Source organism: Hyperolius riggenbachi, chromosome 4 (assembly GCF_040937935.1).
Source record: "Hyperolius riggenbachi isolate aHypRig1 chromosome 4, aHypRig1.pri, whole genome shotgun sequence".
NCBI lineage: Eukaryota > Metazoa > Chordata > Amphibia > Anura > Hyperoliidae > Hyperolius > Hyperolius riggenbachi.
In genome coordinates, this window is record NC_090649.1 from 483362617 (window position 1) to 483378239 (window position 15623).

The 15623-nt window shown below is 43.2% G+C and overlaps 1 protein-coding gene across 7 annotated transcripts in view; it reads left to right on the forward strand.

The window, feature by feature from the left end:
• Nucleotides 1–15623, forward strand: part of EML4 (EMAP like 4) — a 259771-nt gene that overhangs the window by 170931 nt on the left and 73217 nt on the right. For 4 of the 7 annotated variants that reach the window (XM_068232996.1, XM_068232999.1, XM_068232995.1 and 1 more), the window contains exons 3-5: nt 3067–3190; nt 8207–8371; nt 15249–15377. In XM_068232996.1, coding sequence (XP_068089097.1) covers nt 3067–3190; nt 8207–8371; nt 15249–15377 — 418 coding nt within the window. The remainder of the gene's footprint in view (nt 1–3066; nt 3191–8206; nt 8372–15248; nt 15378–15623) is intronic. The other 3 variants (XM_068233000.1, XM_068233001.1, XM_068232997.1) reach the window with 2 other exon arrangements.

Consider the following 15623-nt stretch of genomic DNA (forward strand, 5'->3'; position numbering starts at 1 on the left):
ATCTTTACGTCTTTGATCTCTGGCAGTCTTGGCTCTTCTCCTGGTCACTGAACAGTGATACTTGTTTTGTACTCATTTCACATCTGGCAGCTGGGCCGAGCCAAAAGATAAAGCGGCCATTTCTCAGACTGTTTACACGGGTAATTGACAAGCGGTGTGGCAGAGGCAGGCTTGCACAACTTGCCTATTGGAGGAAAGCTGTCAGCTCAGGTGATTTATCCCATGTCTGAATACTGATGTCTTCTCCAATCCAAACACAATGTAGTTTCCGTGCCAAGCCGGTGATCTCCTATAGCACAAAGGTGTGTTTGTAAGGCCGGTGTTGTAATAGATCAAAGGCTGCTGACAAGTCTGCTGCTCAGGCAGAGAAGCTGTATAATGATTTAACTAACCGTCCTGGGAAAACCTATTTTGCAGACCAGGTGAAGCGCAACTGATGACTTCAGGTTGGAAAGAATATTTACTCTTTAAAGAGGAACTGTAAGGAGCGAATTTTTTTGTGTTTTCTTTTCTTTTGCTACAAAAGAAAGGAAAAGATGGTGTTATGAGGTAAAGAAAAAATATAAGCTTGAGAGGAAAAAATCCTCTTACAAGACAAAAAACATTTACATTTTCTCCTGGCAGAATCTTAGTATATTAGAGCTGCAGACACTAGGGTGCGCTCTATGGGCAGTAGCAGTGTTAGGGAGTCTTGCCCAAGGTGTCCTCACTGAGTAGGTGCTGGCTTACTGAACAGGAAGAGCTAAGATTTGAACCCTGGTTACCTGCGTTAGTCAGAGCCATTAACCAGTGCACTATTCAGCAACCTCACTGTCGGTGTAGTATAGAAAAATTGCCGAAACATGGGAGGAATCATGTTTACTATTGGCACGCAGAACTTTTTTTTTTTTTTTTATTTCTTTAGTTGAAGACACGCCCCCTATTTTTTTTCCTTTGTATAGATGGCCATGGTGATTCAGATTGCTTATGGCCCTGGTTTACACTGAAAATCTCTGCAACATCACCTCTATTTTTGCCACAAATGCAATCACTGAAAAATGTTGCCAGAGTTTTCAGTTTGAAACCGACTGGTTTTCACATTGGCCTCGACTCATAAAGCATTACTTCATTCGGTAATGCAGAAAACCGCTTACTTTACCGAGCACTTAGGAAAATGTCAATTCATAAAAGCTGTTGCTGCATGAAAAGCTGAAATCGCAGAGTAGTGAGGTAAATGACCGACTTGTGCGGTAATTACCTCAACACGTCAGTAAATGTTAATTCATAAAGATTAAAACGGGGGTAAAGCCTCGAAGCAATACCGCCTGCTTTGAAATGGTGGAAAGCAGTGATGAGCTTCAAATGGATTCCGAATTGATTTCGACTCAATCATTCGGAATCCAAACGTTAATTATTGCACCTGAGCGGGTGAGGAAGGGTTAACTTACCCAGGCTGCCGTCTTCTTAAATCCCCCTCTAATTGTGTCCCACGTTGTGTCACGTGACTACCACACTTCCTCCTCCTGGGTTGAAGGAGGAAGCATTCTAGTCACATGACTATCAGTATAGTGGGAATCCTGAATAATTTAGTGCATTCCACTATTGGTCATTACAGGGCCTCTCTAAGGTAAGTACTTAAAGAGGACCAGCGTGATCCTTCGGGCAATACAGAGGCGTATGAGCACTCTATAGACCTGCCCCTGGCTTCAGCCAAAGGATGTTAGTTCCTGTGGAGGAGGGAGGAGTCCTTTCCAGTGGGCGTGGTTAGAAGGGGAACAATGTTGTGTCTTTAGATCCAGTGTGGGAGAGGTGGGGAGAGGTTCACACTGTGTGTGTGTTGTGGACAGAGGCTCTAAACTGCTTTTTGTCCAGGTACAAAGAACGCAATATACACCACAATATCTGACTCTGTGCTCTTCATACTCTTGAATGTATTAATGTACAGAAATGACCAAACTACTTTAACCGAGCAAAAGAGGTAGCTGCAGATCACTGTGCCCTAAGCTCCGCCTCTTCTCCAGCAAAATCTCCCACCCTAATCTCCGCCTCTTCTCTTGCTAAATCTCCCATCCTAATCTCCACCTCTTCTCCTGGGAAATCTCACCCTAATCTTAGCCTCTTCTCCTACAAAATCTCTCACCCTAATCTCCGCCTCTTCTGCTAAATCTCCCATCCTAGTCTCCACCTCTTCTCCTGTAAAGTATCCCACCCTAATCTCCGCCTCTTCTCCTGCAAAATCTCCCACCCTAATCTCCGCCTCTTCTCCTGCAAAATCTCCCACCCTAATCTCCGCCTCTTCTCCTGCAAAATCTCCCACCCTAATCTCCGCCTCTTCTCCTGCAAAATCTCCCACCCTAATCTCCGCCTCTTCTCCTGCAAAATCTCCCACCCTAATCTCCGCCTCTTCTCCTGCAAAATCTCCCACCCTAATCTCCGCCTCTTCTCCTGCAAAATCTCACACCCTAATCTCCGCCTCTTCTCCTGCTAAATCTCCCACCCTATCAGCAGGCAGATTCAGAAGGGGATGTTATTAGGGAGTAAGGTCTTGAAGCTCCTTGTAATTGTTTTATAGCTGGCATAATATTTTGCTTTTGTAGCAGCAGATCTTGCAGAGAGCAAAAGATTGAATGGAAGACCCGTCATACATGTGTTTGTTGGTTTAGCATCCATATCTGATTATCGATTGGTGAATTCAATTGATTGGAATGCCTGATTGTAGGGATGGTCAATAAGATGGAAATAATGTCGTGTTAATGCAGGATTATGCATATTTTGTATGCAGCTTGAGCATGAACCAATCAAATCCTGCTGAGGTAAAATTTGGTATATTTTCAAGATGCATAAATTTACATACAAAATTTGCACAATCCTGCATCAACTCGAAATTATTTGCATGCCATTGACCATCCCTACCTGATTTCCCAAATCTTTGGCCAGCAATTTACACATGCGTGTACATCCTTTGTCAGCCACTAGAGGGAGATCTGTATTTCCCTATACTATGAATTGTAGGTGTAATGGGCCTCATGTAATTGTGGAAACATTAAAATTGCGCATTCTAAATGGTTTTCTCTCTCTTTTCTCCAGGCCCTCCAGCAATGCGAGAAGCCCTTTCTATGTCTTGTATAACCAATGGAGGAGCTGGCACCAGGAAATTACCCCACACTGCATCTGTCACTAGAAAAGATACATTTTCATCAGCTGCTAAAAGGTATGCATCACCCAGCTACATAGAAATGGGCCAGTCCTGACAGGTAAGAGGAAAGGAGTACTTCAGTAGGACTGGCTAGTGCACAAGTGCTCTGACCACACTGTCTATCCGACTCAGCAATATTCCAAGGGGCAAACTAAAGCCTGGCATTGCAGGGGGTTATATGGCAATGCTTTATGAATTTCAGAGACTGCCCCCTATCCTCTACTTCATACATGTCAAATCTGGCCTTCAGAGCCATTCAATTTGGCCCCCAAGTGGTAACCCCACTTTGCATTGTGATTGGTCCACTCTAGACCACCAGGGAGGCTATAGTGTAGATAAAGCCCTAGAACACCACGGAAGCCATGTGAGGAAGGTAGGGGGAAAGCACCAGACACCAGGGAACTATTTAGGGGAGGGAGAAGGACCACTAGACAGCAGCAGATTGATGGCCCATAGAGCTGCATTGGATCTAATGGTAATAGATGGCTTCAGATGCAACTCAAATGACCTTTACAATTACACTCGCAGTCCATGCAACTCAACTACTTCCTCCTTCAAACCTGGAACCAGGAAGTAGTGGCGTTACGTGGAGCCACACAGGTAAGTTAACCCCCCCTCCTTCTGATGCGGGCATCGCTATCTAATTTTAAAATTCGAGTACGGGTAGCTATGTACTTGTAGCTACTCGTAGCACACACTACGTACAAGCCTTTAGCATTTTATAGTGCATCTCTACCAGTAGGTATACATTACACAGTACATACCTTGCCACCGCCAATTCTAGTGCCCAATTCTGGAACTGGACATGTTCCATTAACACCAATACCCAATTCCGGAACTGGACAGCGCTGTACACACCAATTCCCATAAACTGGACAGCGCTGTACACACCAATACCCAATTCCCATAATCTGGACAGCGCTGTACACACCAATACCCAATTCCTGGACACTGGACAGTGCTGCAGTGTTCTCCCCAGGATCTTTTAGCCGTGTGCTCCACCCGGCTAATTTTGTTAAACGCCCGGCTGTCATCAGCTCGCCTCCTCTTCCTATGCTGTAAGTACAATTGCACAAAGAAGCGCCGCCCCTGCATTCCCCCATCATGCCCCACCCAGCCACTTTTTCTTACCACCTGGCTGGAAAAAATGAGCGGGGAGAACACTGTGCTGTAAACCACTCAATTGCTGATTCCGGAACTGGACATGCACTGTGAACAATACATATTCAATGTCACGTTTATCAGCTCCAGATGGGAAAACAGAGCTATGTGCTAGCATTCACTGAAACCTTCTTGCTTCCCATCTTGTAACTGGATGGATGGTGTTTGAATTTACTTCTCATGATAAATTATTTTCTCCTATTTGTGAGATGCCCCCTCTTCCCTCACCCCCAACTCTTCTCTATTTTATTTTCCTTAAAGCAATTTATTACATGTCCAAAGATCAAAGTGTCACAGTAAGAAGAGCTGATTAAATTAGCTTTGCTGCTTCTTTTTTTTTTGGCTTCTAAGAAATACCATCAAAGCTGCAGTTTGATGTTTGCAAAGTACGAAGTGGCCTTGCTTTTAATATTAATGGAAATGTAGTTTTCACTTGTTTTAATTTATTTATGTATATTTTTTGTAGCCATATGACACACACAGAATTCATTACTTAAACACATTTTTACTATTTTTTTCTGGCAGCAAAGTACATTGTATTTGTGTGTTTTCTTTTTGTAAAACAATGCTTTCATACCCCAGAGTTTTAATTTTAGTTGAAATTCCTATTTATAAATATAGATGTCAGTTTTAAAGGGTTTCTACACTTAAAGGGACACTTAAGTCATCCCCAAAAAATTTTTACTCACCTGGGGCTTCCAATAGCCCCCTGCAGCTGTACGGCGCCCACACCGTCTCCCTCCGATCCTCCTGGCCCCGCCGGCAGCCACTTCCGGTTTCGGCGACAGGAGCTGACAGGCTGGGGACACGAGTGATTCTTCGTGTTCCCGGCCACAATAGCGCCCTCTATGCTGCTATAGCATAGAGGATATATCATATAGCAGCATAGAGGGCACTATTGTGGCCGGGAACTCGAAGAATCACTCGCGTTCCCAGCCTGTCGGCTCCTGTCGCCGAAACCGGAAGTGGCTGCCGGCGGGGCCAGGAGCATCAGAGGGAGACGGCGAGGGCACTGGACAGCTGCAGGGGGCTATTGGAAGCCCCAGGTGAGTAAAACATTTTTTTTGGGATGACTTAAGTGTCCCTTTAAAGTGAAGACCTGAACTCTTGCACAGGACACAAGGAAAAAAGAGAAAAATGCACCCTGTGTGTATTTAGAGAGAAGAGCCTGTTTAATTCCCCCTCGCCTTCAAGTAATCTCAAGTGTAATTTGATCTCATCTGTGTCAGCCCAGAAATTCGGTAGACACAGCTAATGTGTAAATACAGGATTTTAACCCTTTGTCTGCTTCTAGGAAAGATGGAAGTAGGCACACTGCAGTTTTATTGCAGGAGTTCTGTAAGCTGCAGCAAAGAAATGTTTCTTTAAAGGTGATTGTGCTGTTGCTTATCTTGTAGAGCAGAGAGGAAGTCCTGAGTTCAGGTCCGCTTTAAAGCTGTGTTCAGTGCATATTGTTTACAGCGCATGTCAAGTTCCAGTACAGGGAGCTGTTGTTGAAGGGCATTGTTTACATTATAAAATTCTTAATTACCTGCTGGAAATTATTTCTTCCTGGCTCCACCCCCATCTTCACACTACTGGTGTCACCCAGTTGTCTCTTTTGTCCCGTGGCCACGCCCCCGCACTGCTGCCCAATAGCCTAACAGGCCTAAGCCACTCCCTTTCAGGCTGCAGAGGAGACCTGCTGGAACATGGAGGGGGCCTGGATATAGAAACCGACACAGCTTACCTATTAGGCAAATTCTTTTAAACGGTATCAAACTATATCAATTCATATTCTATTATGAGGCTGATTCCAGAGTAGCACCCACCTCACCATTACTGTCACAAGGGTTACATTCCTTCCTTAAAGGACAACTGAAGTGAGAGAGATATGGAGGCTGCCATATGTATATCCAGTTGCCAGGCTGTCCTGTTGATCCTCTGCCTCGAATACGTTTAGCCACAGTCCCTAAACAAACGTGCAGCAGATCGGGCATTTCTGACATTTTCAGATCGGACAGGATTAGCTGCATACTTGTTTCTGGTTTGATTCAGACACTACTGAAGCCAGAGACAACTGGCATTGTTTAACAGGAAATAAATATGGCAGCTTCTATATTCTAATTTCAGTTGTCCTTTAAGGCAGTCTTATGTGAACTAAGGTAAGTGCAATGCATCAAAGCAATAAGTGGTTTTAATTTCCCAAAACTGGAAACCTCCACCTGAACCAAGCGAACAGAAACTGATGACACTTTAGAAACTCCTGCCAGCTAAAGCAGCGTCTAGGGCTACTGATTGCTGATCTTTAAAGTGAACCTGAGGTAAGAGTGATGGGAGGGCTTCCATATTTATTTCCTTTTAAACAGTATCCGTTGGCTCTTGATCTTCTGGCATCAGAAGTGTCTGAGTCACAGCCCTGAAACAAGCATGCAGTTAATCCAGTCAGACTTGAGTCAGGGCACCTGATCTGCATGCTTGTTCAGGGCCTATGACTAAAAGTATTAGACACACGGTATCAGTCACTGCCTGGAAACTTGCATTGTTTTAAAAGTAAATAAATATGGCAGCCTCTATATCACTCTCACCCCAGGTTCCCTTTAAGCAGGTTTTGGGCAAGGGACACTGTGAGACAATTGTGAGTGGAAGGTCCATTACCTGAGCATGAAGGATAGTTGGTGTCTATCACTGATCACAAATTATCACTTATCAGGACATTGAACAATTTATGCACAAATTATTGCCTAATAGACTTCCCCACGGCCGTGACGTACCCCCTCGGGGAAGACCTAACACTGATCTAACGATAAAAACATAATAATCCTCGTGCTGCTTATCAAATAAATGGTATACACATTTCATAGAACAAACAGACAAAAAAGTGACAGCGCTTAGGGCCTGTTCATACTTGCTGCGTTTGTAGAACGCGTATAAATTCAAAGAAACGCAAGTTGAAAAAACGCATGCGTTTTTCTTGCGTTTGAATGCGTTTTCTATTGCGTTTTGCACAAACACGTGACCCAGGGGAAAAAAAAGAATTATGGGAACCGCAGAGGAAAACGGACGCTAAAAACGCAATAGTACACGTTTTTGATACGCGTCCATAGACTTTCATTGCGTCCGTCTCTATGCGTATCGCACAGAACTGCGTGCAGTAATGCGGATGAGAAACGTATGCGTCTCATACGCATACATGTGAACTACCCCATTAAAAAGCATTACGAGCCGTTTCTATGCGTTTTTGGTACCAGTACGCATTCCCTGAAAACGGCTAGGAATGCATATAGTCTGAACAGGCCCTAAGGATGCACCTGAAATGTAAGCCTACAGAGGCAATGCAGAGCCCCTCTGGAACTAAATACATGCCTTGAATACAAAACTGATGCAAATTATGTGCGAATGTCAAAAACCTGTCTCATCATATTTCTACTATTGTACTACTGCTACTGTAAGTGACCACAACATAGGAGAAAAGTAATAGCTCATTTTGTTCTGAAAAAAAAAACTTATTTGTATGTATTTACATGTATTAAAATTGTAAAATGTTTTGTGATAGTGGTCTTTAACAGTTTCTTTATTTCCATAAAACAGTTGGGGCCGTAGTATGTTGTCAGTGCGTGCCTTGCTTTCTAGAAGAGACTTTAACTTTTAGAAAGGTTTTTGGTTTCCACCCTCATTTTCTCCTTTGTGACATTCTTTCACAGAAAAGCCAATCGCTGGTACGGGCTCCTAACCTCATCGTTTGCCTGAGTCGTTTATCATTCCTTGTTTTATTGTTTCTATTTATCATTACTTATTTTTTTGTGTTTCCATTTATCATTATTTGTGTTGTTGTTTTTTTTTTCATTTTCCTATTTCACTGTCTAATTTACGTCTAATTTATTTTTGCAGTAGCACAGAGAAAAAGAAAGAGCGAACGCCAGGCGTCAAAGAGGAATCACATGCCAATGATCAAAATCTCTTAAACCAAGCATCTCCTTCTCCCCAACCCTCCCCACAGACCATCCAATCACACAGACAAAATCAGGAGGGCAAAAACACTCCGCCAACAAAAAGGTTTATATTGCGCTGAGGAGGGTGCAAGCTGACCAGAGCTGTAATGATGCGGTATTGTGCTCTGCTAGACCGGAGGGAGCTTTAAGGTTGCTATAAAAGTTTAACGTAACCCTGAAATGACGATAGTATGGGTGATGATTAGAAAATAACTAGTATAGAAGAGTCTGAAAGTGTTAGAAGTTTATTTTTAGGATCGCATAAGGCTGTCACTGCTGCGGTTCAGAGTCCACACTCTGCTTCGTTTAGCTGAAGACAATACAGAAGTAATGACCCTTTCAACTTCCCTGCAGTAAAACTTTATTAGAATCCTTATTTCTCAGCTAATTTAGCTTCTGTTCACTGTTCAGGAAATTGGACTGAATTTGACAAGTATAGAGAACTCAAGTTTTTTTCCTTAACATTTGCTGTACAAGAAAACAAATAAACTTCTGATAATTTTTTTTAGAAGAGCTAGTACTGTATGTGTGTGTTTATCTCATCATGTCACTTTGGGTATGTTTTAAAGAGAACCTGTAAAATAATACAAAAAAAAACTGGGTACTGGATACTTATCCCAGGAGGGGAAAGCCTCTGGATCCTAAAGAGGCTTCCTCCTCATTAAAGGGGAACGCCCACCCCCAATCTAAAGCCAGCACCAACTGCCATTATTTATAACCAAACCCACTAACAATGCGATACACCAAAAGGTTGTTTTTTAATAGCTATACGTATGCACAGAGGGAAATACTGCTTGCTTGGCAGTTGGAAAGAGCCGTCATTTCCCACAACGCAACAAGTTTCACAGGTGGGAAACTGCCAGGGCCATGGTCATGACGTCACACTTGTGGGAGGGCTTTTACCACAATATCAGCCATACAGACCCCCCCGATCTATTTGAGAAAAGGTAAAGATTTCTTGTGGGAAAAGGGGGTATCCGCTACTGATTGGAATGAAGTTCAACCCTTGGTCATGGTTCCTCTTTAAAGAGACACTTAAGTCAGGACTGGCCACGCGTAGCTTTTTCCACATTCCCGACTGTAATTAGCGCTATTGCGGGCCGCAACGCGTACAATAATACGCATTACCGCATTACGCACGCATAGATATGCGACAATGCGTATTTTTGTACGCGTTGCGGCCCGCAATAGCGCTAATTACAGTCGGGAATGTGGATAAAGCTACGCGTGGCCAGTCCTGACGGGCCTGTTGGCAAAAACGAAACTAGCTGGCAGCGAGGGACCAGAGGATTAGTGAGTGACTGCGAGGGCACAGGACTGCTGCAGGGGGCTGGTAGAAGCCCCAGGTGAGTAAAACATTATTTTTTCTGGCTTAAGGTTCACTTTAAGGTCTGTTGTGACCTTAAAGGAGACTAAAAATAAATCAAATAAAATTCCAACCCACACACAGTTTTCCCATTTTAGACATGTCCGCTAGTAATCAGTTCATGATTCTTTATTGCTCAAGCATGTCTTTATTGAAATATTTTAAAACCGCAGTTTGCTTTTTGCCTATTTTTTCCTCTCCTCTTTAAGTAATGGGTATTGTGTTTTATAAATAATCAAGGCCATTAACGACCTCTTAGCTGCCGCGGTACACTGAGGCTTTTCATAATAGCTCTCAAGAGCACTTAGAACGATCTGTTTCCCCGCTGAGAATGTGCTGTTCCAGCTTGTCAGGGGCGATCGTTTTCTGCCATAAACGTTTCGGCTAGACAGGCGCGGGGAAAGACGCGCTGTGTCATGTGTTGGCTGCAGAGGAGTCTGGAACTTTCTAAGTTATTTTCTGGTTAAAGCGAGGAGAGCCATTAAGAGATTTGCAGAATAATGGCAAGAGTTGTGGACAGAGCGAGAGCGCTATCTGCGCGAACGCTCCTCGCTCTGCTAAACTGCTTTTAATCTGCTTTACAAGACGTTAAGCCGCTGGTGAAATGGCAATAAAAAGTTACAGGATACATTAGCGTAAAGTGATTGTACAGATTGGCTTACGTTAACACACTAGGCCACTTTAATCAGGCTTCGCAGAGTGCCGTGAAATTACATTATTGTCTTGGATAGAAAGCTCATGAAGCAAAGGACTTTTAGCTGTCGTCCAAGATTGTGTTAAGTGGATCTGAGATAAACTCTTACTCATTGCATGATTGTGCCCCTTACATATAATTTATAGGGCATTCCTCAAGCCAAATACTTTTTGTTTTGTTTTAATACCCTAATTTCCTATAAACTAAACAAGCCTCGCCCACAGCTCCTCCAACGCCTAGGCAGAGTATGTGAAGAGGATGTCGGAATCTTTACTTCCAGGTAGGGCATGAAGGGGATGTCTGAAACTTTACTTCCAGGTAGGGCATGAAGGGGATGTCTGAAACTTTTCTTCCAGGTAGGGTGTGAAGCGGATGTCTGAAACTTTACTTCCAGGTAGTGTATGAAGGGGATGTCTGAAACTTTACTTCCAGGTAGGGTATGAAGGGGATGTCTGAAACTTTCCTTCTAGGTAGGGTATGAAGGGGATGTCTGAAACTTTACTTCCAGGTGGTGTGTGAAGGGGATGTCTGAAACTTTACTTCCAGGTAGGGTATGAAGGGGATGTCTGAAACTTTACTTCTAGGTAGGGTATGAAGGGGATGTCTGAAACTTTACTTCCAGGTGGTGTGTGAAGGGGATGTCTGAAACTTTACTTCCAGGTAGGGTAAGAAGGGGATGTCTGAAACTTTTCTTCCAGGTAGGGTGTGAAGCGGATGTCTGAAACTTTACTTCCAGGTAGTGTATGAAGGGGATGTCTGAAACTTTACTTCCAGGTAGGGTATGAAGGGGATGTCTGAAACTTTCCTTCTAGGTAGGGTATGAAGGGGATGTCTGAAACTTTACTTCCAGGTGGTGTGTGAAGGGGATGTCTGAAACTTTACTTCCAGGTAGGGTAAGAAGGGGATGTCTGAAACTTCCAGGTAGGATGTGAAGGGGATGTCTGAAACTTTACTTCCAGGTAGTGTGTGAAGGGGATGTCTGAAACTTTACTTCCAGGTAGGGTGTGTAGGGGATGTCTGAAACTTTACCTGGAAGTTTCAGGCATCCCCTTCACACACTACCTGGAAGTTTCAGACATCCCCTTCACACACTACCTGGAAGTTTCAGACATCCCCTTCACACACTACTTGGAAATTTCATGCATCCCCTTCACACTACCTGGAAGTTTCAGGCATCCCCTTCACACACTACCTGGAAGTTTCAGGCATCCATTTCACACCCTACCTGACAGTAGTGTGTGAAGGGGATGTCTGAAACTTCCAGGTAGTGTGTGAAGGGGATGTCTGAAACTTCCAGGTAGTGTGTGACTGGGATACCTGAACCTTTACTTCCACCTTTGTGCAGACTTCTGGGTAAGCATTGACGCTAACAAATGAGAAGTCTTGGGTATCCTGCGTACCAATCCATGCTCTATTGCCATGATTTCAAAAAAGCTGATTTATATTCATCTTTATCAGTTTTTTGGAAATTTGTAACTGCTGCAGCCTGAAATTTTGAAGATAATACGATTGTTTGTGGTAGGGATGATTTATTTCATACAATCTTGTACTAAAGTGAAATTCCAACATATTTCACCATAGGGAGTCGTTATTTCATCACCCCCTCATAATTCTTTTTACGACAATACATGCATCATTACAACTCTTGTCAGACAACGCCGCGTCCTAATGCCTCTGTATACTCATTTTTTATTTTTCAAATTTGTCGCTTTTAAGCCTTACTTGGTTGTCAACAATTACCTTGCTCCTGTGATTTCGCAATAATACTAATCCGCTAAGGCATTCACACCAAAACAGCCACTTTTACTGCTAAGTACCTCACAGTTTCTGAACTTCAGCTAATAAAACAACTGACAACTTTAGCTAAAATAATGGAATGAGCTCTTGGGGAAAGGCATGCTTGTGTGTTCTTCAGCATCTCTGCCATATCTTTCTCTCTGCTTGTTTTATACCCGCTTCCTCTGCACGCCCGGCAGTTCTGATTGGCTGCCGTTCCTGCATTTTGCTGCGCTTTCGCGCATTCATATCCTGCAGGGTATATCGTGCTCTACTAACTCGATTTGCTTTCTAACTTTGATTGCGATAAAGGTTAATAGGAAGATTTTCTGCCGCTACTTCACTTTGCTTATGTCTGATAAAGCTGGGACGTAAAAGTATTAGTGTGCTTATGCTTAAACAAGATTTAAAAGGGTCTTAAAACGAGGGTAGTACCCATAATGCAATATGCTTGTGTAACCAGTTTTTAGCTCTGTTCTAAGATTCTAGCATGTTTCTGCAAGGGATTGACAAAAGGTGCAAATGGAGAATCTACAGCGAGAGAGAAACTAGCACACACGACAGATGCTATGAAATTAGAAGCCACGTCATGCAGTTTTTCTGTAGAGAATCTGTATTCACAAAATGAAGTATAAACCAACATCCCTGCCTGTGTGGGGTCATCTCCTAGCCCCCTCTGTAATATTTTTGCTGCTCTCCGCTGCAATAAAGAGGGTAAAAAATACTGTTTTGTAAACAGAAAAGATGGCCACCAAAACAGGAAGTACATCAGCAGAGCAGTGACGTCAGTTAATACACAGTGAGTACACAGAGAATTCAGTGGGTTACACATTGAATTCAGTCTCCAGAGGTTATGTGCAAGTTGTGAAAGAGCTCTGTGTCAATGAAGCATGACAAGCTGTGTCTTTAGAGCCTGGAGTCCTGTCAGCCTGACAGGCAGCTTCCTCCTCAGCCAGCTATTCTTTGTTCAGTTTATGAGTCTGTGTTTATCAACCTCACAGATAGCAGACAAGCTGACAGTGAGAGCAGGGACATTGTCTGTGAGGAATAATCATCACAGGAGCACTGGAGGGGCTTGGAAGGAGTTAACTTGTTCACATTACTGAAGAGTTGGCAGCCTTCCAGACACAGGGCGACAAATCCGACAGGGGAAAGATAAGTTGATTTATTACAGAGATGGTGCAAGTAGAAAGTGCTGCAGTAAGCCAGGGCACAATGGAACAGCCTTAGGAACTTGTAGAAAATGAGAAATACTGCTAAAATTTTTGTTTTGGAGTCTCTTTAAAGAGTAACTGTCGGGCAAAAAATCAAGAATCTATTTTTTTTATCTGGTAAACAAGTAATAAGGATGCTAATCAGGCAATCCAAAAGCTAAAAATCACTCTTACATTTCTTGTCCATAAAAGATCATTCCCCAATTTCCCTGGCTCTTATTGGTACATCTGCCACGTTGCAGGGCATGCTGGGATTTATTTTTTACTTCTTTACTCTCCCATCAGGCATAGCTAAAGCAGCCTGATTGGCTGAAGCCACTTTCCCTCCTGGTTTCCCCTCCCACACCCCTGTTCCTCTCTGATTGGCCAATATTTCTGAATGCACTTTCTACTGCAGAGCTGGGTGGGAGTGTCTGAGCACTGGGAGGGGGCGGGCAATGATGTACACACAACGGAGGAAATGTCAGGATTGGCTACAGGATGGACACAAACAAAATGGAAAATCTGAAGGTTTTTTCTTTTTCTATCGAAAAAATCACTAAAATCAAAATTGTGGCCGTGCAATACATATGTAAGCAGAGCAAGTATTTATCTACATATGTGTGAATCTTTTTTTTTTTTTTTTTTTTTCTGAGATAGTATGACAGACAGCTCCACCTGAAGTGAGAGGGATATGGAGGTTTCCATGTTTATTTCCTTTTAAATAATACCAGTTGCCTGGCTGCCCTGCTGATCTGTTTGACTGCCGTAGTGTCTGACTCACACACTTAAAACAAGCATGCAGCTAATCTAGTCAGACTTCTGTCAGGGCACCTGATCTGCATGCTTGTTCATGGTCTGTGGCTAAGCCTATTAGAGATTGAGGATCAGCAGTACAGCCAGGCAATCTGCGTTGTTTAAAGGAAATACGTCAGCCTCCATGTTCCTCTCAGTTCAGGTGTGCTTTAATACATTTCAACCTAGAGTTGACATTAAGGCCGGGTTCACACTTGAGGGGATCGCTCACTATTTTTTCCCACATGCAGGGGAAAAAAACTTGCTGCATGCAGGATAATATCCGTGTGCGATTCGCAAAGCTGATCCCCTATTAGCTGACTTTGTGATGTACAGTAGATGGCGGGAACATAAGGAAGTTTTCCTTACTTTTTTGGAACAAGTTTTTAAAGCTTTGAAACACTAAAACAAGTATGTTGCATTATTGAGCAGGGTCCCATTTTAAGACCTCTTAAACTCTCCTTAAGAATAATTACACTAACATCTTAAACTCAGTTAAACCCAAAACTCAACAAGGCAAATTCTTAAAGCGATCATTTTCGGTTAGCGCAAATTGGAAGTATTACCTTTGCAGCAGAACTTTTAGAATTCACATTGCTGGCCTGCAATACAGACTTGGGACTCTTGTTTCCTGTGAGCAGTTTGTGGGGCTGCCATTTCCCAGAGTTGTCTTCCTTTACACAATTTCAACACAAGGATATTGAATTGCAGTTTATTCAACTGTACAGTAAGGATTCTGAGATGTCTAGCATTTGTTTTTCCGGCTTGGGTTGTCCATGGCCCGCCCCCACCAGTTGCATCCAGGGAGGAGAGGGTGAGAGCTGCAGTGGAGTTTGGCAATCATATGAAACCTCTTATGTTGGCCACCTACCCTCTATATATTGTTAATTTGATTGCTATTAGATTTTGCCTTGTTAAATGTATGGGTTATTTACAAATATAACTGGTTATGGATACCTGTCCTCTTTCAAGTGTCTTCCTGTGTCTGCTAATGCATTTCCAGTCTGGATTTCCATGTTCCTTTGTTGGCCAGCTAAGAGGACACCTTGCAGCATCTGTCTTAGCTTGATGTTTGCCTATCAACCAAAGTTGTTCATGGATGTTTTTTTTCCTCCAGTGTAAAGCGAAGTTCTACTATCGAAAAATCACACAATGCATGGGAATCCTCGGATGACAGCCGAAACAAGCTGCTGAGGGCGGCTTCAACATCTAAACTGACTTCAAAGGTTAACAAAGCTGCTGATAAGTAAGTGGAAAATACTAACTCAAGTCTGTCTTGATAGAGATATGGGCGCTCCCCATGGCTTTGTTTCCTAGCGCTGGCAATAGATAGGATACCGGAGTCTGCAGATGGTAGACAGGCAAGCACCAATGGCCATCACCGCTTGTAGGCTAGCCAATAGGAGTTGCAGAAACCCTGTAGAACCGATGGAAGCCACGACCATCTTTCTAGTTTTAGGTAGCAGACCTCAACTGGAACTCTGGTGATACA